Genomic DNA, 26,127 nt, shown 5'->3' with positions numbered 1-26,127 from the left:
ACAGAAATACACGAAGCCTGTAAAAGAAATAGGCAATTGGAGTTTCCTTGTTTGGAGATATTCAAGACCCATCTGGATGCCTACCTGTGCAAGCTGCTGTAGGGAATGGCAGGGGGGTTGGACTTGATCTCTAGATATCCCTTCTAACCCCTGCAATTCTGTGATTCTGAGATGTAGAAGGAATGCTCGGGGAAAAGCAGAAAGGGTCAGGGTAGAATTAAATAGATTGCATTCCTGTAATCTTGTCCATTGTGGAGCCTAGATCCTAACAGTGCAAGGAATGTGTTGCAGGGAGTGCTCACGTTTAGGCAGCGTTAGGGGATGTTAAAGTGCATATCGACTGAATGACTAATGAAAATTCCCAGAATCACCGTGTGATTCCCATCCTGCGTGGGATGCTCTCCAGGAATTACAGGTACCGCGATGGGTACTGAGCAGAGGGAAAGAAGAGGGAAGGGCTGAACAGGTGGCATAGTAAGTCTGGAGGAAATGCCCTCTGAATCACCAGGGAGAGCGCACCCGCTCCCGATGGGCAGCGCTCGGAGCCCCCGCCGGCACGGGGAATTAGCTCAAATGGTAGAGCGCTCGCTTAGCATGCGAGAGGTAGCGGGATCGATGCCCGCATTCTCCACTTACTGTTTGCTTTTAGCGTTGTCACCTCTACGCCGTTTCAATTACCAGCTGTAATGTTTTTCTTTGCGAAAGATGATGCTAAACATTCCTTTTTTTCTCTAAAGTTGTGATTTCTACCTGCACAAAAACACAAGTTGGTCCCTGTTGATGGGCTTGGAAGAACGAAAAACGCAAGCATGCTGGGAGGCACTGCTGTTGTTTCTGACTTGGGCTTTATAAATACGCCCTTACCCTGTAGGGCTGCTTAGAGTTCGGATGCATTTTTCCAAAGCAGTTTTATAAGGATTAAAATAAATCCATCTAAGGGAGCGTGTGCACGGCGTTAATGGTTTCAGTGGACGGAACAAGAGAAGCATGAAGTGCTTCTGTGAATAAATGCTTTCCTGTGGAGTTAGTAAGCACTGTCTGCGCTGAGGTTTCCTCCTTTGCTCGCCTCCTGAAATGGTGTCTTAAATATGTTCTTCCACAAACCTGAAGAACTTGTGGAAGAAAATCTTACACAACGATACGGAGCGCAGCCTCTTCAAAACACTGGAGAATGCGGGCATCGATCCCGCTACCTCTCGCATGCTAAGCGAGCGCTCTACCATTTGAGCTAATTCCCCACCCTATTATCACCCTGGGGCACGCTTCCTATTGCTGAGTCACAGCGTGCCTGCTCTAATTGTTCCCTTCTGTCAGTGTGCTTAAAAGTCTCCACTAGTGCTTTTGTTGAAAGAAGGCGTTTTGTTGCTTTTCTAACTTGTTACAATGCAAATGCCAGGTAACTTGTAGGTCTAGACAGTATGCTACCAGCAGCTACTGAACAGCAATGTCATTTTTCTTCCTTATGTTTTTCAAATTACGTGCTTTTCCTATCTGCTAATATTTTAAGTAGTTGTATGTAAAACATTTAAAATGTTTGTTCTTACCACAGTTTGTGGAAATAAAGTGTTCATTTATATCATGGAATCATAGAATCCTTTGAGTTAGAAGGGACCCTTGAAGGCCATTTAGTCCAACTCCCCTGCAGTGAACAGGGACACCCTCAGCTACATCAGGTTGCTCAGAGCCCCGTCCTGTCTAACCTTGAGTGTCTCTGGGGACAGGGCATCCACCACCTCTCTGGGCAACTTGTGCCAGCACCTCACTACCCCTATTGTAGAAAACTTCCTCTTACGTCTGATCTAAATCTCCTCTCCTTTAGTTTGAAACCATTTCCCCTTGTCCAGAGAAGGGCAACGAGGCTAGTGAAGGGCTTGAAAAATCAGCCCTATGAGGAGAGGCTAAGGGAGCTGGGGCTGTTTAGTCTGGGGAAGAGGAGGCTGAGAGGAGACTGTATTACTCTCTTCCAATATCTGAAAGATGCTTACAGTGAAATCAGGGTTGGTCTCTTCTCACTGGTGACAGGTGACAAGACGAGGGGAAATGGCCTCAAGTTGCACCAAGGTAAGTTTAGGTTGGACGTTAGGAAACACTTCTTTACAGAAAGGATGGTTAAATACCGGAATAGGCTCCCCAGGAAGGTGGTTGAGTCACCGTCCTTGGATGTGTTTAAAAACCATTTGGATGTGGTGCTCAGAGATATGATTTAGCAGAGGGTTGTTAGAGTTAGGGTACTATGGTTAGGCTGCAGTTGGACTTGATGATCTTTGAGGTCCTTTCCAACCTGAGTAATTCTATGATTCTATATCACAACAGACTGCTAAAGAGTCTGTCCTTTTCCTTCTTATAGCCCCCCCCCCTTTAGATACTGAAAGGCTGCTCTCCCCAGAGCCTTCTCTTGTCCAGGCTGAACAGCCCCAGCTCTCTCAGCCTGTCCATGTAGGGAGGTATTCCATCCCTTGGATTATTTGTGAGGCTCTCCTCCGGATGCACTGCAACAGTTCTGTGTCTCTCATGTACTGAGGACTCCACATCTAGACACAGTACTCCAAGTGAGGCATCACCAGGGCGTAGCAGAGGGGCAGGATCATCTCCCTTGCCCTGCTGGCCACACATCTCTGAATACAGTCTGTGATACGGTTGGTTTTCTGGGCTGTGAGGGCATACTTCTGGCTCATGTCCAGCTTGCCATTCACGTATAACCCCAGGTCCTTCTCAGCAGGGCTGTGCTCCATTGTTGCATACCCGAGCGTATACTGACTGATAGGGTTGCTGTGACCCAAGTGCAAGACCTTACAGTTGGATTTGTTGAACCTCATGATGTTCTCTTGGTGTCATAATAATCCGGATTTATATTCCACAGATGTCTACCTTTTTGTATTGATTTTGATGATTTAGTTAAAATGATATTGTGTCTTGAATGCATAGAGTCACTAGAAACTTTTCAGAAATACAGTAAGACAGGTGTGGCCCACTGTCCAATTTATTGATCAGTTATTTAGAAAATGAAAAGAGGGAAGGCTTAAAAGTCGGGGGGAAGTTTATTTCTCAGAAGGTGATGAGGCACTGGCACAGACTGCTCAGAGAAGCTGGGTGCCACATCCCTGGAGGCACTCGACCAGGTTAGATGGGGATCTGTGTGATCTTTCTTGTCCCATCCAGCCCAAGCCACTCTCTGAGAGGCTGTGGGGGTAAAATACAAAGTCTGCTTATATCGATCATGCATACTGAATTCTAAATCGTGTCTTACTTTGCAGTATGCTTAGTAAGCTACTACAAGCTCATATTACCAGGTTTTACTTCTGCTTTCTAGATAGGCTTCTTAGGGCCTGTCAGGGCAAATACAAGTTTTGGATTAACTTTGAGCTGCTCCATTGCACTGTCTGAGGTTGCTTCCCTCATCAAAGAAGTATAAATCGCACCAGTTTGGAAAGGTTGCTACCTGTTTGCTTAATTTCTACAATGGGAAGTTTTTGTGGGGGTTGTGTTTTGTTTTGTTTGTTTGTTTTCTGTCTGGAGAATATTTTCATTTACATACCCATGCACATACAGATGAGAAGAGAAATGTCACTGACGTGGTGTAAGAATTGATGTGGTGATAAGCATGATAGAAAACTTCCTGAAACAACGGCAGGTAATCAATAACTGTAACAACTCCTGTGTAGACACCTTCTGGAGTAAATAGTACATCTGCTGTTGATTGAAGCAAAAATAAGTGTGTTTTGCTGTTACTGTGGGTAGAACTGTTATCACAGTGGTAGGTCGCTCATTAATATTTCATTAGTGTTCTGCTATGCTTAGCAGTATGAACATATGTAAACACTTCCTGCAGGTGTGGTGATGTTTTCGGTAGTTTCCAATCGTAATAACTGTTTCACTTGTTTTACTCCATAAATATGCTCTTTAATACTACTGACTTGAACTTTGATTTTGAGCCATTGGTATGGAGTGTATTCTTTGTTGTGACAGGATGAGGGGAAATGATTTTAAACTGGAAAAGGGTAGATTTAGACTAGATATCAGGAAGAAATTCCTTACCGTGAGGGTGGTGAGACACTGGAACGGGTTGCCCAGAGAGGCTGTGGGTGTCCACTCCCTGGAGGTGTTCAAGGCCAGGCTGGATGGGGCTTTGAGCAACCCAGTCTAGAGGGAGGTGTCCCTGCCTATAGCAGGGGAATTGGAGCTAGAAGATCTTAAGGGTATCTTGCAACCCGAACTATTCTATGATTCTGTGGTTAATTCTATTTTACTAAGACATTAGTTATTCTAAGAAATAGAATCTTCTTTACTTCTCTTCCCCCTCCACTTTTCAGGGGAGCAGAAGCTACTTCTCTTGGCCTAAAGTTCTTTTTATTCTTTTGTGTTACGCTTGCTTAATTATCCTTGCTATCTTTGAGGAAGGAAAAAATATACAAGCTCAAGGTCAGGTGGTCATAAGCATTCTGAATAGCTGCCTTCGGGTCACAGTATAAAGGGGCAGTCACTGAAGGAAATGCTGTATTTGTGGTTACCAAAATCTGTAATTAGAGGGTAAATTAGGGCCATGTGGGGGGGGAATTAGCTCAAATGGTAGAGCGCTCGCTTAGCATGCGAGAGGTAGCGGGATCGATGCCCGCATTCTCCAGTGTTGTTTTGCTTGTAGTGGAAGAATGCACCATATGCAAATGCACCAATAACTACGAAATGTGTTTTCATGTATTGAACTGGGATTTTGTGAGATAAACAGTTACTTTTTAGATGCTCGTGTTTCATTTCTCAAATGCTACCACGTGTTTGACTAAATTTAAATGATTATTCATATTTGTAAAATATGTATGTACATAAGCAGAGACTGACTCATGGCAAGGAGAAGAGAAAGGAAGAATCAAATGTCAGAATACAATACCTCCTAGGAATTCCTGGTAATAAACTTAAAAAAAAAAAAAAAAAAGAATTCTACGCCTGGAAAACACACTTATTCCATTTTATCTTATTTCCAAATGAACTGATAAGAAATAAAAAATGAAATATTACAAGCTTACGGTTTTAAACCGGTTGCAGAATTGAAGTTGAATGTGTTTTAATTTATGAAGAGAGACAAGTGCAAGAGAGAAATGAAAAATACATGCATTTAAAATCTGCGTATTATATAGTCTGAAGCTGGGAGGTTTTTCGTCCCTGTTAATGGTGAAAAGGGGGGGGAATTAGCTCAAATGGTAGAGCGCTCGCTTAGCATGCGAGAGGTAGCGGGATCGATGCCCGCATTCTCCAGTGTTTTGCTAAACATTAAGAATTAGAAACTACAAAAAATATGACGCTATTTCAGTAAAATGTTAGTTTTGTTTTAATCATTAGAGTCATAGAATTGTTCAGGTTGGAAAAGACCTTAAAGATCAAGTCCAACCGCAACCTAACCATACTACCCTAACTCTAAAAACCCCCCACCAAATCATGTCTCTGAGCACCACATCCAAACGGTTTTTAAACACATCCAGGGATGGTGAGTCAACCACCTCCCTGGGGAGCCTATTCCAGTGCTTAACAACCCTTTCTGTAAAGTTTTTCCTGATATCCAACCTAAACTCACCCTGGTGCAACTTGAGGCCATTTCCCCTCGTCCTGCCACCAGTGAGAAGAGACCAACGCCGCTCTTGCTGCAATCACTTTTCAGGTATTTGAAGAGAGCAATAAGGTCTCCCCTCAAGCCTCCTCTCCACCAAGCTAAATGGCCCCAGTTCCTTCAGTCACTCCTCGTAGGGCATATTCCCCAAGCCCCTCACAGCCTTGTTGCCCTTCTATGAACCTGCTCCAGCGCCTCCATGTCCTTTCTGTATTGAGGTGCCCAAGACTGAACACAGTACTCAAGGCAGGGCCTCACCAATGCCGAGTATTGTAGTAAAACTGAATTCCTACCTTCCTCCTCTGGCATGCTCTGCTGACAAAACCAGGCTTCTAGAACTCCCTTAGTTCTCCATGTTTTGACTCTACCTAGACAACTTAAGTCAGATTTGGCAGAAAGACTGAGAGTTCTGCAGTACTAAGATGTTTCGTGCCTTAATGGAAAAGTAGGGGATGAATGAAGCTTGGACACCTGACTCAGTGTGCCTTTTCTCCAGCTGTCCAACAAGAACATGGTTTGATCAGGCAGTGGGCCTTGGTGAGAACAGTAGTTTAAGAATATTTGTTTTTCCCCAGCTGCCTGTTCTGGTCCCCAACCGTAAGTACAGCATCATCTCTTCATTTAATGTTTTTGTCAAGCTGTAAGATGAGCTGGATCAGGGAGTCACTTGAAGTTTTAGGGTAAAAATTGACACCCATCTCACCACAAGTCTGTGTCCTGGGAAGGGCAATGCAAACACTCTCTTTTATCTGCAGGTTATAATCAAGCTTTTCAGGCTTCTCTCCTATTTTTTGTCTTTTGAAGAGTCAATTTTAAAAGAGTCTCATGCCTGTCATGCTTGTATTAGAGCTTCAGAGAGATGCTCAAACATTTTTTCATTCCCTGACCTCTCTTACCCTTCTACTTGAACTCTTGGGCATACTGAGAAGAGCACGTACTGGTCTTTGTAGACCAAAGACCCCAGAATTGTGATAGTAAATGACATCACTCTGACAACAGTCTAGAATATGCTTATAGCTACTGTATATACACTTATTTTCAACAAGTTGTTCTCAGTGTACACAGGGCTGGCACTGTGTTCTGGTGTCATCAACATCCTCCACTGAAAGTGCGCTGTAAAAAAAACAACTCCTGATCATTATCCTTGATAGGTAATTTCTTGTCTATAATTTTAAGAAACCTAGATGAAGATGACTTATGCATCTGCCTCCCAGGAATATTTAAGGGTCACATCTCTTCAGGGAAAAGATATTTTTCCTTCTCTCTAAATTGGAGCGGTATGGATTTGAAGGCTGGGCTGTTTGGTGGATTAAGAATTGGTTGACTGGACACAGCCAAAAAGTTGTGATCAATGGTTGTATCATGGTGGAGGCCGGTCACAAGCGGTGTCCCTCAGGAGTCAGTTTTGGGACTGGTGCTCTTCAACATCTTCATCAGTGACATAGACGATGGCATCGAGTGCACCCTCAGCAAGTTTGCAGATGACACCAAGCTGAGCGGTGCAGTCGATACATTGGAAGGAAGGGAGGCCATCCAGAGGGACCTGGACAGGCTGGAGAAGTGGGCCCATGAGAACCTAATGAAATTCAACAAGGCCAAGTGCAGGGTGATGCACTTGGGTCGGGGCAATCCCAGGTATTTATACAGACTAGAAGAACCATTGAGAGCAGCCCTGTGGAGAAGGACTTGGGGGTCCTAGTGGACGAGAAGCTGGACATGAGCCAGCAGTGCGCACTTGCAACCCGAAAGGCCAACTGTGTTCTGGGCTGCATTAAAAGAGGAGTGGCCAGCAGGAAGAGGGATGTGATTGTCCCCCTCTACTCAGCTCTTGTGAGGCCCCATCTGGAGTACTGTGTCCAGGTCTGGAGCCCCCAATACAAGAAGGACATGGAGCTCTGGGAATGGGTCCAGAGGAGGATCGCTAAGATGATCAGAGGTCTCGAGCACATTTCCTATGAGGAAAAGTTGAGGGAACTGGGCTTGTTTAGCCTGGAGAAGAAAAGGCTCCAGGGAGACCTCAGTGTGGCCTTCCAGTACTTGAAGGGAGCATATAAAAAGGAGCAGGAATGACTGTTTACAAGGGCGGACAGTAATAGGACAAGAGGGAATGGTTTTAAACTAAGACAGGGGAGGTTTAGTTTAGATAATAGGAGGAAGTTTTTCACTCAGAGGGTGGTGACATGCTGGAACAGGTGGTTGTGGATGCCCCATCCCTGGAATTGTTCAAAGCCAGGCTGGATGTGGCCCTGGGCAGCCTGGTCTGGTGGTTGGTGACCCTGCACATAGCAGGAGGGTTGAAACTAGATGATCATTGTGGTCCTTTTCAACCCAGACCCTTCTGTGATTGTATCTTTTAGCATGACCACTGAGTATCCTAATATTTCTCCAAAAAGATCACTGGGTATTTTCTATCTTCATGAAATTAATACACACAGTACACAGACTGGGGATGTTTCTCACTAACATTGGTCTTCAAATTTTCCCACAAGGGTTGTGCAAGGATTCTAACCTACTTGTTGAAACCTAGATAAAATAGATTGTAAAGAGGAGCTGTGCTGCTTTGTACAGCTGTTGAAAGTCTGTATAGTGCTGTATTTTGCTACAAAGAAATTGCCCGTACCAGAAGTTTGGGAGCACTATTTTTTTCCCAAGGGAGACAGCATGCCTGTTGGGGTCATTCTTAAGTTTCAATTACAACAGTGTTAATCCTGCTGTGACTTTCTGATCAGCCTGGGCTATTCTTTTTAGGGAATGTACAATAAGCAAGCAGTCAGATGAACTTCAACAGCTCCCCCCTGTGCTGTTGAGAGGCTGGATCAGGACAATAGCCACAGTCACAGGATATCCCAGGTTGGAAGGGACCCATAAGGATCTTCAAGTCCAACTCCTGGCTCCACAAAGGACCACCCACACTCAAACCCTGTTTCTGACAGCGGTGTCCCAACACTTCCTGAGCTTAGGGCTGTGCCCACTGCCTTGGGCAGCCTGCTCCATGCCAGCTGCCCTCTGGTGCAGACCCTGTCCCTAACCCCCAGCTGCCCCTCCCCTGACACAGCTCCATGCCGTTCCTTCAGGCCCTGTCGCTGTCACAGAGAGCACAGCTCAGTGCTGCCCCTCCACACCCTGTGAGGAACTGCAGCCGCCATGAGGCCTCCCCTCCGCTCCCCGGCTCCGAGCTGAACAAACCCAGGGACCACAGCTGCTCCTCACACACCGTGCTCTCAGAGCCTTCCCCACCTCTGCAGCCCTCCTTTGGACTTTCTAATAGCTTTATGTCGTTCTTACGTAGTGGCACCCAAACCTGCATCCAGTGCTGGAGGTGCAGCCACACAGAGCAGAGTGGGACAACCACTTCCCTCACTGACAGTGCTGGGCCTGGTGTGCTCCAGGGTACGGTTGGCCCTTCTGGCTGCCAGCTCACACTGCCAACTCAGATTCAAGTTGTCACCAACCAGAACACCCAGATCTCTTTGTGGGGCTGCGCTCCAGACCCTCGCCCTCAGTCTGTACATACAGCCAGAGCTGCCCCATCCCAGGTGCAGAACCCAGCACTTGCTCTTCTTCATGCAGATGGAGACCATCCTCAAATTTGTCCAGGTCTTGGTGCACGGCCTCTCTGCCCTCAACGGAGTCAACGCTCCTCCCAGCTAAGCATCATCCACAAATTTACTTAATATAACTTCTAGATCTTTATTGGAATAGACAGTGAAAACATTACAGAGAAATGGCCTTAAAATGGAGCCCCACAGACTCCCAGTGGTGACAAGTAGGGCAACTCTCAGGCCATAGCCTCCCCTCACCAAACACGGCCATGTTTTCATTGTCCCAGGACATTCTTAGGGCCACAATGTCATGGCCTTATGATTTCTTGGGCCACCTCCCAGAAAATTGCTATAAATACAGGGATCCTGACATCAGAACACCAATTGTGACACAAGCCAGCCAGCCAGCCAAGAAAGGCAAGTAGGCAGGGGCCGCAACAGCAGCCAGCCAGCCAAGGCAGGCAGGAAGGGGCTGTGGCACCAACCAGTGAGCCAAGGCAGGCAGGCAGGCAGGAGCTGTGGTGCCAGTTAGCCAGCCAAGGCAGGAAGGCAGGGGTTCCAACACCTGACAGCCAGCCAAGGCAGGCAGGTAGGCAAGGGCCATGGCTCCAGCCAGTCAGCCAGCCAAGGCAGGCAGGCCAGGGTTGTGACTCCAGCCAACCAACCAAGGCAGGCGGGTTGTAGAAGACCCAAATTTTAAAAACAAATATGCTTTCCTGCACTACTGATGTTTACTTTGTACTCGTTTGTATCAGTTTCAGTTTGGTTGGAATGCTTATGTATCACTGCCAATGGTTTACGGGCTGGTTTGGTCCAGTTCCGTGACTAGGGGGCCTGGGGGACCTACAGACCCACAACCCGGGAAAGGGAAAAAGGGAAAAAGGGGGAAAGGGTAGGGAGATGGGTCTAAAAACAAAACAGTGGCATTGATCTGAGGGGAGAAAAACTAATTTATTAAGTAAGATATCGGAATGCAAGATAACCCAGGAAACTACAGACCAGTGAGTCTCACCTCTGTACCTGGGAAGATCATGGGACAGATCCTCCTGGACAACATGCTTGATCACATCAGGAATGAGCATGTGATCTGAAACAGCCAGCTTCATCAGGGGAGGGTCATGCCTAACCAATCTGGTGGCCTTTGATGATGGAGTGATGGCATCGGTGGACAGTAGGAAGGTGACCAAAGTCATTTGCCTGGACTCGAGCAAGGCCTTTGACACGGGCCCCCAGCACATCTTTATCTCCAAATTGCAAGGATGTGGATTTGATGAGTGGACCACTTGATGGATAAGGAATTGGTTGAAAGGCCACAGATGAGGTGGTGATTAATGGTTCTATGTCCAGGTGGAGGATGGTAACGAGCAGCACCCCCCAGGGGTCTGTCTTGGGACTGGTGCTCTTTAACGTCTTTATCAGTGACATCGATGATGGAACTGAGTGCACCCTCAGCAAGTTTGCTGATGACACCAAGCTGAGTGGTGTGGTTGACACAGTGGAAGGAAGGGATGCCATTCAGAGGGATCTCAATAGATTTGAAAGGTGGGCCCGGGTGAACCTAATGAGGTTCAACACAGCAAAGCGTAAGGTTTTGCACTTCGGCCGGAGGAACCCCAGGCATATATACAGACTGGAAGGAGCAGCCCTTGAGAGTAGCTCTGCAGAGAAGGACCTGGGGGTTCCTAGTTGATGAAAAACTGAACATGAGCCAGCGTTGTGCTCTTACAGCTTGGAAAACAAATGGTATCCTGGGCTCCATCAGAAGAGGGGTGGCCAGCAGGGACAGGGAGGTGATTGTCCCTCTCTGCTCTGCTCTTGCAAGACCCCACCTGGAGTACTGTGTCCAGGTCTGGAGCCCCCAATACAAGAAAGACAGGGAACTGTTGGAGAGGGTCCAGAGGAGGACCACAGAGATGATTAGAGGGCTGGAGTACCTCCCCTACGAAGAAGGGTTAAGGGAGCTGGGGTTGTTCAGCCTGGAGAAAAGAAGGCTGTGGGGTGACCTAATTGCAGCTTTTCAGTACCTAAAGGGATCCTATAAACAGGAGGGGAGTCAACTCTTTGAAAGGGTAGGTAACAGCAGGACAAGGGGAAATTGTTTTAAGTTGAAGGAGGGAAGCTTTAGGTAGGACATCAGGGGAAGTTCTTTAATATGAGAGTGGTGAGGTGCTGGCACAGGCTGCCCAGAGAGGTTGTGGATGCCCTATCCCTGGAGGTGTTCAAGACTGGGCTGGATGGGGCCCTGGGGAGCCCGGTCTAGTAGTACATGTGGAGTTTGGCAGCCCTGCATGTGGCAGGGGAGTTGGGAGATACGTGATCCTTGACATCCCTTCCGATCCGTGCCGTTCTGTGATTCTTTGATTCTGTGGTAACACACTCTAACACAATATAATTATAATTGAAGCTAATAAATAAAATGAGAGAGAATGTCCCAAAACTGAAGGCCTTACTCTAAGTAAGCTGGAGCAATACAGCACTGGCAACAGAGATGAGCCGGGTGGTCGTAAAGGAAAAGGGGGGAGTCCTCATGATCTACAAATGGTTTTTATCTTTCCCTCTGAGCAGAAACAGTAACAGAACAGGAAACAGCTCTCTGGGAGATGTAGTGTGTAGCTCTTCTCTTCCGGGACAGGTACCCAGAACTGGAGCATTAACTCTTTAACTATCAGTGCACCACATGGTGTTATGATGTGGAATACCAATAACCAAAAATCATAAAACCATGGCAGTCGTGTAAATTACTTGAGGGAGTCTCCTAAGAAGGGTCATAGTGGCAATTACTTCTAACAGTGACAGGAACTATAGGATCCTGATGAGTAGCTGCATAGTAGTACATGCAATAAAAATTATATCAGTAGGTTTTCTGCTCAGTTTTTGTGACTACTTAAGTATTTTTTCATAGTAGTAAGTCTAAAGATACCAGTCAGAAGGGGAACCAGGCTGTGCTTAGTCTATAGAATAACTGTACTCCTTAAACTTTACAGTTTCAAATAAATGGCTTTTTGGTTTTGAGCACTAAATATTTCAAGCTGATGTTTATAAAGCAGCCATACAAACTTGGATGACAGCTTCCATATTGACTGTCAGTTTACCTTATGAATGAATCCTATGCTTTCTAAGTAATCTTTGTGTGTATAGTTACAACGTGGTCTAGCAGTCAGAAACAAACAACTGCAAAATGATTGCTTCCTTCAGCCCAGCATGTATCCAGATAGTAAATTACACAGCAGCTCTAAGATAATGATGTTTCAAAAACATATTCCACAGTTTAGACTAGAACCATCTCTCTGACCAGCTATTTAGCATATAGTCTTCAGTACAGTTTCTTTTCTTCCCCTGTAGTAATCCTGGAAGTCTAAATGCCTTCTTGGAAAACAGAACTAGAATTCCAGAGTGACTGCCAAAATTCAGGCTGAAGCTTGATGAAGCTGAGAAGAACAGAGTCTTAAGGAATACATTATCTCTAGTGTGAAGGGTGGGGGATAATCTTGACAAGTCATGCTCACTTAGGACTTCACATCACCTGCTCCTATTGAAGCACCAAACAAAACTGGTCATGTCTAGGATCCAAATCACCTTCCATTTAAGCCTGTGACAGCAGGGAAATAAAGTACCCACTTTGAAACCACTAGCAGTGGTAACAAGCAACATTTTCCTGAGTCTCATCCTGTATTAGTTTTTACTCTCCTATAATAATTGGTGACTGCTTTGTGTGCTAGAAGAAGAGAAGCATGCCCATGTACATCATCAAAACCACTTTTAGATGTCTCTGTTTATTACAGATCATTTCTGCCAATAGGCTTATAGCTTTTTTACATTTCTGTAGTATGTACAGAAGACTGTTGTTTCTAATGTTAAGAATATCAAGTTTGGGGCATACTATTTTCCCCAGTTGTACATTCCACTCTTCAAATGACTTGGGTTTAAATGAGTTTAACTTAACAGCAAAGGATAAATAAAGCAGCAACTTAGGACATATTTATTGCATAGAGTAAGGAAAATATTCACAAATTTGCTAAGAAAATGATTTAAATCTTCCTTATGCTTTCCGTACATTTCATGGTATGGGAGCGTTTAAGATTTGGAAATCAGTTTTTCTCTACCAAAGACCATTCACAGGCATTCCCATTCTGTATCTACCTGTGAAGCAGCTCTTGCTCTCCTTGCTAATTCAAACAAACTACAAACCCTGAAAATGAGTTCTGTCAACTACTACCTACAAGCTTTAAGAGTCACCTTAGTGGGATTTTTCTTCAAGTGACACTGTATATGCTGAACAGAATAATCTGATTAGCCTTTTTTAATAAAGCTGAACAATTTTCTTAAAGGAGTTGAAATCTGGTTTATGCAGAACTATATTTCTTTCTTCCATTTCCTAGAAGACTTCATTTTGTGGATAAACAATTCAATTTACATTTGGAATCAGATAAAACAGCTTAGTTTCTGTTCCACGGGAACAGTTTCCGTACTGGCAAGCAATTTTAACTTGAGTACACTGATGCTGTAAGCCAAATGCATTAGTATATTTGAATCTCTGGGCTTTGTTTGTGCATGTCTCTAAAAGAAAAAGAAATCAAAAACTAGGAAGCATAATTAACAAAATGTCACAGTGCTGTTTCGACTGACAAAGGGAGGTACCAAATAGAAAGGTTTGTAAAGCAGTGTAGTATTTTATGGATCAAGTAATATAAATCATGCAAGCCATAGCTTTCAAAAGCGAAGTGAGAAGTAATGGCTTAGAATTCAGTCTCAAGTAAAAGGCAACTAAAATAAAGGTACGTTTCATCAGAGAAATGAGAAGGCATAAGAGAATACTTTCGAAGTAAAATATATAGCTAATAAAATGGCAGAGAGTGAAATAAGATCCCATAGACCAGATGACATTAGAGAATCCGACTCCAGCATTTAAGGGAGGTTGGAAGTTTATTAAATCAATGCTTCTGACATCAGTTACATTTTTAACTAGAATAGAAGGGAAGTTGCTCCGTTGCACTGAAAGCAAATCACTGAAAGTTCAGCTACAGTGAAGCTCTTAACAAACCAGTAGCAAGTAAAGTTAGGTGGTAAGGGGCCCCTTTACAAATGCTATAAGTTCACTTAATCTCTGTTGGAAGCAGCAGTACAGGTGTGCACAACGCAGGAGTACTTATTTCAACCCTTTTAACCTGAAATAGTTAAGCACGCAGTTGAGATGAGCACAGTGCTGGCTGCACTGAAGTGAATTAGAGAACTGTTCTGTTAGTTCAGCTCTTTAAACTGTAGCAGAGATTGATGTGCAATGGCTGAGGGCATATGTATCTACCAAGCTAAAACAGGAGAACATTCTCCAGCCACACGATACTGTAACCTTGTTCTTTCAGGACTTACCTATCCTTACTGTAATGCCTTGTGGAATCTTAATTTAGCCAGTCATAATTAAGATTACATTAAGAAACTTAAGTTTCAAGTAGAAAACACCTATCTTTTTATATTGCAGATACAGACACAAAAGTACACAAGTTAGGTTTAAAAAAAACTTTCATGCTCTCAAAGCTTTCTAGCAGCAATCAGAAATTCTAGATTGAAAAGTGTTCGTTACAAGATATGCATGTAGGCTTTTAAATCAAATAACTTTATTACAGATAACAGCGAAGTCAAACTGCATTTATCAGTCATTTAGGATGAATTTTTACAATTCCATTGGAAATGCGTGCAGTGGTATTAGCATCTTCTACAAAACATAAAAACACAGCAATAAAATACTAGTAATTACATTTGCTCAAATGTAAATAGCATTACTCAACTAAAGCGTTTAAGACCTTCATAATGGTTACTGCTCTATCAGCACAAGAGATTAAGTGGCACTTACAGCAAATGATAGAGTCCCAAAACTTTAAGGTCTTGCAAGCTGGCAGCATTGTACAGAAGACGAAGTAAAAGCCACAGCTGGCTTGCGAGGAAGGACTAACTTACAGCAATCTAACAGTTTTTCCAGTCACAGTCAAGAAGTCATCATCAGCCAAGGCACGAAGTGCTTCCTCAAACATCTCCTTAGTGACAGCCTTAAAGAGAAGAGAGAAATCGAGTAAAGATGGAGGGAAACAAACAAAACCAACCAAAATACTTTCCTTCCTATCACTTCTTTCATCAAGGTTCCTTCCCTTCCCTATAAATTTGAGTATGTTCTGCAATTTAGATCTGGCCTGGAACCCTGTAGCCGAGTTGTTGGGTTTTTTTTTGTCTTCTGAAGTGACAAAGACTCAGAAATTGAAGCTTATGCAGCAGAACTGGCTTTCCAGTCAAATTAACAATGTGATTTGAGGACGACTTGATGTTGATTTGGAAAAATGCCATGCTTTTATATTAATGAGAAGGTAAAAAATGGAGAAAAAAGAGCAGGAAGCTTACTGTGTCAGACTGTGCTCGGAGATCCTCAAAAAGCTGCTGATACTTCAAAGTTGGTGTTTTACCCTTGGACTGGATAAGCTTCTTCAAGGCTTGAGCCAACTCCTCTTTCCGCTTACGAGCGGTTGTGCTCATTCCTTATAACAAGAAAATAATCACCTTTTAGTCCTAAGTTAGAGACAACAGGTTAAGCTACGTTTAAAAAAATGACAAAAGCCCCCAAACATCTCAGTTTAATCACTACAAAAACACAAACCTGTCGTGAGGATGGATATGTCCACAATGCCAGTCCTCGGGTCAGTGGCAGACTGCTTCAGAGCTTCCCGATGGAGGCGCTTTGCTTCTTCGACATCAATGGTTTCAACTTTCTCAGAGAAGCGTACTTTCGCATGGGCTTCTGCCAGCCGGATCAGAGACTCGAGTTGTCGAGGATATGCAGAAACCATTCCCCTGCCACTCCCAATCTTCCTCATGTCCACATATGCCTGAAAAGAAGACAGGCATGAACTTATCTCAGTAAATCCCGTTACTGCCCTAATTTATAAGCTTTTATCCCTTGCTTGTTATCCCTGACTATCAGCAGCTGCGGAAAGCCACAGGCTTCAAACATGATTAAAAAAGAATCAAGCCAACACCTCAAAAAGTAACCTAAGGATTACAGTACAAAATTACTTTCATGATACTTCCTTCTATCCTTTGAAAAGCTTGTGATTTTTAGAGGTTTGTGACAGGTAGGAAGCAGAAACAGTTGGGCATTTTGACCTTTTTGAGAAGTCAGCAAAGACTTGGAACATTCTTCATAGCAATTACTTTACCTGAATAAGGGCTTGGCTTGCTTCCTCACTTAACCTGGGATTTATATAACCACGAGCAAAGGCAATGTAATCCCTCAGTACTGCCATGTCCATGTACTCCTCCTCCAGCTTTTCTTCACTTTGATAGTACAGTGAAACTAAGTGGCGAGCAAGGCGTCTGTCATAGGCTTCATCACGTGGGTCCAACATTAAAAAGATCAAGTCAAATCTGAATGGGATACAAATCAAATATGAGTGTGTATACTTTCCTGCAATTTAGAGTCACTTCTTTTATGGTTTTTCACTTCACAATAATAATTAGGAGATACTACTGTAAATGGAGGGTGCTCTTTAAACTGAAAGAGTATTTTTTCCTGAAACTCTTTTAAATACAAAACATCACAGAACTGCAGTTGGTGGAAGAGACCTGAAGAGATCATTGAGTCCAACCCTCAGATCAGTTTGGATTTGCTTTCAACATAGGCACTTTAAAGACAAGATGCATTCCGTGAAATTCAGTTCAAGGCTGACCATCTTTTTTATTTGGAAATTTTAAACAAATAACACTGAACAAACTTACTGTAAGAGCTACTGCCCTGAAAAGCAGCAGCAATCAGGGTGCATAGCTATTCACTGTATGCATATAGATGCACGTGCATTTAAAATAAATACAAAACATCTGGAGTTTAAACCTGAATTTAAAGAAGTTTCATAATAGTTTTGCAAACAGTAAGTAACATTGTAGATAACGGTAAATATTAAGTTTCTAGCTAGCCAGTCCTGTATTTTCAAAAGCTTAAATCCAATAAATGGCAGAAATGAGATGTGCTCAAACCTAGTTTCCTTCAGTATATCCCAACTGAGGTACTTACCTGTCATTGTCAGTGGCCTTTCATTGAATTCTAAGCTATAAAATGGTGTTCTCAGAATATCCAGCATTCCATCTACACACTTCAAATTAGTGTAGGAACTCCTCCCAAGATGCAATTATAATACATAGTTTAGTTTTACATCAGCAGATGCTAAACGCTGTTTTAACAGCTGTTGTCCAAGGTTACCTCTGCCCCCTCCCTGACTGAATTTCACAGGATGAAAACAAGCAGGCACAGAACTTCAGAGTCCACCACATCCAGTGCAAGTTCCCTAATCATCAGTGTTTCGCTTCAAACTTATACAGGGTTATGAAAATCATGCTGGGTTTCTGTTCAAGTTACCAACTACTGTAAGGTTCAGGGTAACTCCTCCAGAGGAGGATCATGAGACAAGGGGGAAGGGGAAAAAAAAAAGCCAACAAAAGAACACAACAAAAACAAAAATAGAGATCTACAGATTTCATCAGATCTTCTGTTCAAGATGAACATACTAGGAGGCAGTTCTCCACTCATGCAGAAGCTGCAATGCTGATTGTACCATACTGAATCCTTTTCACAACATGTAAAAAAAGGAGACATGAGGAGGTGTTCAGTACCTTGATAACAGCGTGTGAGGAAGCTGGATGTTTTCAATAGTAGTCTTTTTTGGATTCCATTGTGATTCTATAGGGTTAGCTGCTGCTAGAACAGATGTACGAGCATTCAGTTGACAAATGATTCCGGCCTGTTAAAATGAAAAAGCAGTTCTGGATTCAGAGCCTTCATAAGATCCGTGTTATTTATTGGGTTTCACAATCGAAAAATTAATTGCAGAAGCCTAGAGCAAAGCAAGAAGAAAAGCATCTGGAAATAATGCAGTTTATGCAAGGATAGCCATGTGTACAAAAGAACAAGATGTTACATAATTTAGGATTGATCCACTAACACTAGGAAAGTACGAACCCTGGCTCTGGTTAACTTCTTGGTTTCGTCTGCCTTGAGCTGATGTGTAGAACAAAGAACTTGGACTTAAGCAGACACCAACCTTTGCAATGGAGAGAGTCTGTTGTTCCATTACTTCATGAAGTACTGATCTTGTGCTTTCATTCATTTTATCAAACTCATCAATGCAGCAAATGCCATTATCACTGAGTACTAAAGCGCCTGTCTGAAGAACCAGCTGCCGAGTTTCTGGATCTTTCATCACATATGCAGTAAGACCAACTGCACTAGAGCCTTTCCCAGAGGTATACTGGCCTCGAGGAACCAGGTTATACACATACTGGAGCAGCTGGGATTTACTAGTGCCAGGATCACCACAGAGAAGAATGTTGATCTCTGCACGGAAGTTGCCTCTTCCTGTGTGAGTGAAATCCTTTCTTGATCCTCCAAAGAGCTGAAGTAGAATACCCTGTAAAAAAAAATGAAACATGCTCTTTAAAGTCAAAATATCAACTCATAGAATCATAGAATCACAAAGGTCGGAAAAGACCCACAGGATCACCCAAGTCCAACCATCCACTCATCACCAATAGCTCTCATTAAACCACGTCCCTCAACACAACGTCCAAACATTCCTTGAACACCTCCAGGGTCAGTGACTCCACCACCTCTCTGGGCAGCCCATTCCAGTGCCTGACCACCCTTTCAGAGAAGTAGTATTTCTTAACATCCAGCCTTAACTTCCCTGGTGCAGCTTGAAGCCATTCCCTCTCGTCCTATCACTAGTCACATGAGAGAAGAAGCCGACCCCCAGCTCACTACAAGCTCCCTTCAGGTAGTTATAGAGAGCAATAAGGTCTCCCCTGAGCCTCCTCTTCTCCAGACTGTACAATCCCAGCTCCTTCAGCCGCTCCTCCTAAGGCCTGTGCTGCAGACCCCTCACCAGCTTTGTTGCCCTTCTCTGAACATGCTCCAGGGCCTCGATGTCTTTCTTGTAGTGAGGGGCCCAAAACTGGACACAGTACTGGAGGTGAGGCCTCACCAAAGAAAGAAGAAAAAACATGTTCACAAAATAACTTGAAGTTCTTTAGATGCACATAAATTAAGTGCTTAAGGTTTTTATTTCTTTGGAATTTGCCAGTACTTTCTCCTTTCTACTTCCTGAAGAAAGTCTACAACTGCAGCATTTGCAAGGAAACAAAAGCAACTAATATCTATCATTGTAAAAGTACTGACATTTTTAGTACAAACAAAGGCTCCCTAAGCTTATGAGTAAGCTAGAATTATTGAAATTTCTTTCAGGACAGAAACCTCACAGCAAAGGCACGGAGCGACCTATTCATATTACTTCTCAGGCACTTCTGAGCATTAAAGAAAGAAATCTGGGATGTTGCTGTCAACAGCGTCCCTCGGTGATAGTTCCCTAGCTTTCCTCAACTATAGCTGCATACACCTGATATACTGTGTTAGTTTTATAAGGAGGTAACAAAAAATAGAAAAAGACAGTATGCCCATTTCAGGAGAACATTGTTGCCTTGAACTTAAACCACTTGCCATCTCAGCAGCCCATAAACTCTGATAATGCACACATCTGTGAAGAAAAATACATTAGTTTGAAGAGGCTTTTTGCAGTGCTTAATTATAGCCTGAGACACACTATTGACTGTGGTTTGTTTTCCCAGTTCTGCTGTCGCCCTACCTTTTCAACATCTTCCCTTGGATTGAGCCCTGAACATAATAATAACCAACTCTATCCTGACAAGCTCATAATTTTAAGACTGCTTGAGATCCAGGATTGTTTTGGTTGGTTTTTTTCTTTTAGGTTTAAGATTTTGTAGTCTCATTTCTGTAGCAAATAATTAAGTGTACTTGCGCTTCAAAAATGTTTTACAAGCAAAATACAGAATTCATTTTACCTTTTTGATATCTTCATGCTCATAGATACTCGGGGCCAGTGCTGAAGAAAGTCTCTCATATATGTCTGCTTTGGTAGACAGCTCCTTTAGAAATGCCACACGTTCCTCTGTAAACATTTTTTGCTCCGTTTCCTCATCAACACCATGCAGGCGTTTTGAATCAGTCTTGCGATAATGTATGACATCAATGTGGGTTTTATAGACAGATTTTACAACGCTGACCCTCGGATTAATTCGAATTGGGACTGCTCTGTAGATACCTAAATACAATCAATGACAGCATTAAAGAAACACATTAACTCTCAAACTGATATCTTTATGTTTTTCCTTTGCAAAGTAAAGTTCTTTAAAAATGAACGAATGACTTTAATCACATTAGTGGGTATTTCCTACTACCAGTAAGTCACCTGGAACATGATGGAATATATTTAGGTCGTCTGCACCTTGACTTTTATGAATGTGTGTTCAGCATTCCTGTCAAAAGTGTTCTCAACAATGAAAATGCTTAAGTAATTTTGAAAGAAAAAAATTGAAGGCTCGGTGCTTTTCTAAGTCCTGCTCCTAAAAAAAAAAAGTCTGAAGCCAGCACTTTATCTTTTAGCTAAGTGCCAAATTTAATAACAGGTTTATGATCTATCTAATCTATAATGGCTGGTAGTACAGCAGTTGTTTTAAGGCACTGCTCTTTTAAGATGTAGTTGAAATATCACAAGACCTATTTATTCTATGTTACCACTCTCCTGACTGCAGACGCTACTTATGAGGTTGCCTCCTTCTTACCTACATTCTCAGAAACACAGAATCCAGAATTGTCAAGGTCAGAAGGGACCTCTGCAGATTGTCTGGTCTAGCTGGGGTCTAAAACTGGAATCAGCTAGAGGAGACTGACTACAGCTGTGTCATGTTCTGACCACCTCCAAAGGTAGGAACTCCACAGCCTCTTTGGACAACCTGTTCGAGGGCTTGACCATCCAAACATTAATAAAAAACACCTCCTTTTGCTCTATTAGAATTTCCTGGAGGGAAAAAGAAGTGACCATTTCCTTATGTGTTGCCATTGAGCACCACTGTGAAGGGTCTGTCTCTCAGTCTTCATAACTCAGCAGATTTAAGTACACAGTAGGTACCTTGAGCCTTCTCCAGGCTTAACAGACTCAGATGTCTCAGCCTTTCCTCATATGACAGAGTCTTCAGTTCTCAAAATCACATCCCTTCATCAGTATATCTAAGTCTCTTGCGTATTGGAAAGCCAGCACTCCAAACGTGTCCTTACCAGCGCTGAGCAGAAGGGAAGGGATCACTTCCCTTGACCTGCTGGCAGTGCCCCTACGTGCATCCCAGGAAGGTGTTGGCTGAATGGCAAAACAGTAACCTGGTTTATCAAATACCTTCCTAGGGGATGAGATGATGTTGACTGGCCTGTCATTGTCCAGGTCCTCCTCCTTGCCATAGTTGTGACATCCAGCCCCTAAGCAAACCTTCCCCAGTGTCCATGGCCTTTCAAGAATAATTGAATAGAGATGCAAATACAATGGCCAGCTGCTTCAGCTTGGGTGCATCCAATCAGGTCCTATTCAGCACACTCTCATTCACAACAATTAACTCCTGCAGGTATATCTCATATAGCTTATAAAACTATGCTATCTGGATCTTTGAAATGACTTACTGAAAGTCTTTGGAATTGTTCCCACCCATTTTCTGGTTTCCCTAGTTAATTTAGTTTTGAGCAAAGCCTCACAAATATCTGAAATGCCCAAAAGAAGACTGAAAATGGCAGATTATGGCTGCAGGGGATACACAAACATCTGGAAAGAAGGAAGCCTTTATCATAACAAATACAGAACTACAAACAAGCAAATGTAAGTAGTAATATGCAAGTTAGGACGCATTTCTACTTCACAGAATTTGTTGTATGCATATTACTTACCCTGTCTAAGAAGTGTTCAATTGCCAGACAAGCAGACTCATAGATTAAGCTACTACAGTTCAGTTAAAAAGGAAGATGCAAATAATCCAAGTAATTTTTACCTGTGACATTAATTCTGTCGCCCGGTTGAACTTTATCAACAAGGTCGTTGTGAGCAAACAGTGCGACTGTATGAGGTGTCTGTCCGGCTGGCATATCTTCAGGGGATTCCTGCAGTTTGATCTAGCAGAAACCAATAAAACCAAGTTTAATGTCAAAAAAAAACTGTACACAAGATGTACAAGATCTTGTTATTATCACAGCTTTCCATATCGTTTTCAATTAGGAACGTTGATCAAGAACAAAACAACTCCTCCCAAACAGAAAAACTGATTACTAATAAAAAGAGACAGTGAAAACAAAAATTGTTCATTATTATTGATATGCCTAAAAGTGTTGCTAATAGACAAAGCTCATCTAGTCCAGATAGAAGTGGGCGTACTGTGAGTAAAGAGGGTTCCATTTGGAAACATTAAGATGTGTATATATTTCATTTAATCCTTTCAGTGTATTTCTTCCCCCATGTACAGGCTTATACTCTTACTAAATGCTTTCATATATGAGAAGGGAGAAAAACCTTTCTGTTTTCAAAACCTTCCTTCTGAAGATGCATACTTTCATGCTAATTACGATATTAGGGAGAGGGGAAGCAAAAACTGGAAAAAAGTTTCATTTTAGCCAATATGAAAGCGCAACGTACCAGCTGTTTGTCAGAAAACATGGACCTGTTGTGAATCAGAGCCATACTGTGCGTTGTGTTACAGTTCTTGCACACTGATGGTTCAGCAATCCTGCCGCGGTCAATTTCTACTCTTGTGGTGAATGCGCAGACCTGGCACTTAAAGAATGCTTCTTGCATCTCTGGAATTAACTGGGAACTCCTGATCACCATACCACTGATGGTGATAAGTTGATCGATGTCTACAAAATACAGATACTTATGTCATCACGTCGCAATCTTTACATTTAGAATAACGTTCAAAGATCCACGTCCTATTTGTTTTTAGGTGGGAAGTGGACATCCAGTTCCATATAACTATTTTGTCATAGACAAAACAAAAACTGTCATAACTGTGTGGTACAATGATACTAATATAAGTGAGTATTCATACAAAATAGTCTGCTATTCTTGCAGAAGTAAGAACGTAGGTAGCTGATGACACATTTCCTTTAGAGATACGTTCTCCATTTGGACTCTACAGCATTTGATTCTAAAACAGGCAAAATGAAGGACATGGGTATAAATGGACCACAAGTCCAGTTTTAAGCAGTCTGTGCATAAACACGTGTTAGAATTCAGTAAACTTGTGTAAATTCTTCAGGCTGTTTTCTAACACGGCAATTTACAAGTTTACCTTCAGGGTTTAGGCTTCTCATATTCCTAGTCTTCAGTGCATTGTACGGCCGTACTTGAATTTGATGTTCTAATATGGAATCAGGATAGCGATCAAAAAAGATCTCATTGGCAGCCATGTCAAACGTTGGGATAACTTCCTGTGTAAAATTGGTACCAACAGTGAAGTTTAGACCAGAAAAAAAAAACCCACCAACCGCAAGCCTAACAGAATAGTTCTGCATAATACATTTTAAAGTGCTGCTGATCAGCCAGGGATGCCAAAAAACTGAACAAAGAAGAACACACGGTTGGCATTTTCCTACATAACAGGCAACTTACTGTTAAATCAGATGTATTTATTTGACTGTTGCAGAAGCAAAAGAAATGATGCAGCACTCGGTACAATGCTGTTTAAAGATACCTATCACCAGGTCTAAAACCTTTTGACCGCTATGAAATAAGACATTAAAATGAAGAAGCGATTACACTAAACATAGAAATTACACACTGCATTTAAACAAAAACATTCATAAACAGAAAGATGAGAAGGTCACTTAACAGCCAGTAAACAAGCGTAGTACTTCACCTGAGGATAGCAGATGAGCTGCCTGTAAAGATTTTCATCAAATGCTCTTAGATGGTCACAATTTACGTTCAGAAACGGTTCCCCAACCATATTAATCTGCAAGACATTTGAAAATACATTTTTAGCTCGACAGCACATAAGGATGGGTAAAAGAAGAAACAAACAAAACCCAAACACATCTCATTTTGCTATGTCAGAAGTACCTCTTCAAGTCGTTGCATATAGCGTGGCTGGTTGAGATCCAAGCCAATGTCTTCATCCTCTTTTGCCAGTGGATCAATGAAACGCTGAAGAAATTTCTGGATGTCAAAGAGGACACGAAACAACGAATTCAATTGAGATGTACAAAGCCTTAGTTTGTATGAAATCCAGCTAACGTGTGCAAGACAAACTAGCTTTTCATTTTAAAAACACGTTGCTAGCTTACCTGGAACTTTTCTTTGCAGGAGGCTACATTAACATCTGTTCCCCAGATAACAAGCCTTTGTCCAAGGGACTGCTCAGCTGTGACTAGATCCTCAGCCGGCTGCAGAGAAAAAGATGAAACATACACAAATACAGGAAGCTGCTCTGAAAGGAACTGTCAGACACAAACTGGAGGTATCCACCTACCCCGTCTGAGTGCAGGTCAACCTGCCTGGCCTTGCGGGCAGAGCCGAGGTCGGGCCGCTGCCTGATGGGTGTCCCCCGCACGCCGCTGCGTGGGGTGCCTTCCACCCGGGAGCTGGGCGTGCCGTAGGTCAGTGGTGAGCTGATATCAAAGTCTAGAGGAATAGCTGCAAAGAGAGTGCTTCATCAGGGCTACCAAGCCATCACTTTACACTCAAAGCGGGACTAAAATTCTGCCTGGGTATTTCTGACTCATTCTTCTAACTCTGCTGCCATCAAATGAACAGCAGCTATCAGCTCCAGTGCTCTCCTAACACCAGAACAGCAGTGGTGTCACATGTCTGCTGAGCGTCTTCCTTTTGTAGGGATCACAGAATGGCTTGGGTTGAAAGAGACCTTAAAGCCCACCCAGTCCCACCCCCTGCTGCGGGCAGGGGTGTCCCCCACCAGCTCAGCTGCCCAGGGCCCCATCTAACCTGGCCTTGAGAGCCTCCAGGAATGGGGCACCCACAGCTTCTCTGGGCAGCTGTGCCAGCGCCTCTGAGTAAAGAATTTCTGCCTGACAACTAACCTAAATCTCCCCTCTTTTAGTTTAAAGCCATTCCCCCCCTCTCCTATCACTATCAGATTGTAAAAAGTCAGCCCCGTTCCTGCTTGTAAGCTCCCCTCAAGTACTAGAAGGCCGCAATGAGGTCTCCCCATAGCCTTCTCTTCTCCAGGCTGAACGAGCCCAGCCCTCAAGCTTGCAGAGGTGCTTCAGCCCCAGACCCGGCCGTAGTACTCCAGATGGGGCCTCAGGAGAGCAGAGCAGAGGGGGATGACCCCCCTCCCTCCCCCCACTGCCACCTCTTCTGATCTCTTCTGAAAAGCCACAAGCTGTAGGAAGCGACTTTAAAGCACGACTGCGTTTTGAAACCGCATTGAGGTTTAAGCATAGAGTCCAAACGCAGCACCTCAATCGAAACGAACACATTTTTCGGTGCTTCGGTAGCAGCAGGGTGACGGACGCAGTTAACAATTATAAGGTAACTGTGCTACAAAACAACAAGAACTTCGCAAAGGCGGAAAAGGCTTTTAAAAGCATCACGGCAACCTACTGACGGGCACACGGCCCCCTCCCGCCGCCCACCTCCAACCCGACCGACGGAGGGAACGTACCCGAGTGGCGGAACTGCGGGGGACTGGAGAAGAGGGCGTCGGGAGCGCGGGGGCTCTGCTCGGCGGGCGGGGAGGTGGGCAGCGGCTGCAGCTCTCCGGTGGAAGCGGAGTCGTCCGGGCGGCGCCTCTGAGAAGGAGGGGAGCGGGCATCTTGCGCTGCGGGACACGAGCGGCGCGGTCAGGGCCTCGCCCCCTCTCCCCCGCCTCCCCATCCCGGCCCCCAGCACTTACGGGTCGGCGGGTTGCTGCCTCGCCCGCGCTTGCCGCGCCGGCGGCTGGGCGTGGAGGCGGGAGACGACATAGCGCTGCCACAACGGTCCTACCGCGGGAGAGGAGCGCTGACGGCGGCTGAACCCCAAAATGGCGGCGCTCCCCCTATGCCCCGCACGGCACCGATCGCGCACCCCTACACTCCGCACACCGGCGAACTCCCGCGCCGCCAGAGTC

General features: G+C 43.8%; 1 protein-coding gene, 1 long non-coding RNA gene and 4 other non-coding genes across 6 annotated transcripts in view; 4 read left to right on the top strand and 2 right to left on the bottom strand.

Annotated features, from left to right (window-relative positions):
* The window catches only part of LOC124417695, a 16,359-nt gene extending 1,997 nt beyond the window's left edge, over positions 1–14,362 (top strand). The window contains exon 2 of the long non-coding RNA XR_006937032.1: positions 12,481–14,362. This is a non-coding gene — a long non-coding RNA (uncharacterized LOC124417695). The remainder of the gene's footprint in view (positions 1–12,480) is intronic.
* TRNAA-AGC lies at positions 559–631 on the top strand. The gene has a single exon. It is a non-coding gene; the product is annotated as a tRNA-Ala (tRNA).
* On the bottom strand, positions 1,166–1,238 carry TRNAA-AGC. Its single transcript has one exon. It is a non-coding gene; the product is annotated as a tRNA-Ala (tRNA).
* On the top strand, positions 4,549–4,621 carry TRNAA-AGC. The gene has a single exon. It is a non-coding gene; the product is annotated as a tRNA-Ala (tRNA).
* TRNAA-AGC lies at positions 5,175–5,247 on the top strand. The gene has a single exon. It is a non-coding gene; the product is annotated as a tRNA-Ala (tRNA).
* MCM4 (minichromosome maintenance complex component 4) lies at positions 14,043–26,127 on the bottom strand. Its single transcript, XM_424376.8, has 16 exons — positions 25,912–26,127; positions 25,681–25,836; positions 24,526–24,689; positions 24,341–24,439; positions 24,117–24,212; positions 23,914–24,009; positions 23,347–23,485; positions 22,692–22,912; positions 22,054–22,174; positions 20,026–20,285; positions 18,213–18,578; positions 17,785–17,912; positions 16,338–16,545; positions 15,779–16,007; positions 15,526–15,659; positions 14,043–15,179 (listed from the first exon to the last, which is right to left on the bottom strand). Exons 1-16 carry the CDS (start codon positions 25,979–25,981, stop codon positions 15,087–15,089), a joined length of 2,580 nt encoding a protein of 859 aa, XP_424376.2. The 5' UTR covers positions 25,982–26,127; the 3' UTR covers positions 14,043–15,086.

The sequence above is a fragment of the Gallus gallus genome, chromosome 2 (genome assembly GCF_016699485.2).
Source record: "Gallus gallus isolate bGalGal1 chromosome 2, bGalGal1.mat.broiler.GRCg7b, whole genome shotgun sequence".
In the NCBI taxonomy this organism is placed as follows: domain Eukaryota; kingdom Metazoa; phylum Chordata; class Aves; order Galliformes; family Phasianidae; genus Gallus; species Gallus gallus.
Note: the sequence above shows the minus strand (reverse complement) of the source record. Positions and strands in the feature narration are given on the sequence as shown.

Excerpts from the sequence above, each read along its gene's own strand:
- MCM4 (XM_424376.8), bottom strand. The coding sequence starts at position 25,981 with ATGTCGTCTCCCGCCTCCACGCCCAGCCGCCGGCGCGGCAAGCGCGGG. Across the intron at positions 23,486-23,913 it reads AGCTCATCTGCTATCCTCAG|GAAGTTATCCCAACGTTTGA; the intron begins GTGAAGTACTAC and ends AATTTTACACAG. Across the intron at positions 20,286-22,053 it reads CGACAGAATTAATGTCACAG|GTATCTACAGAGCAGTCCCA; the intron begins GTAAAAATTACT and ends GATTGTATTTAG.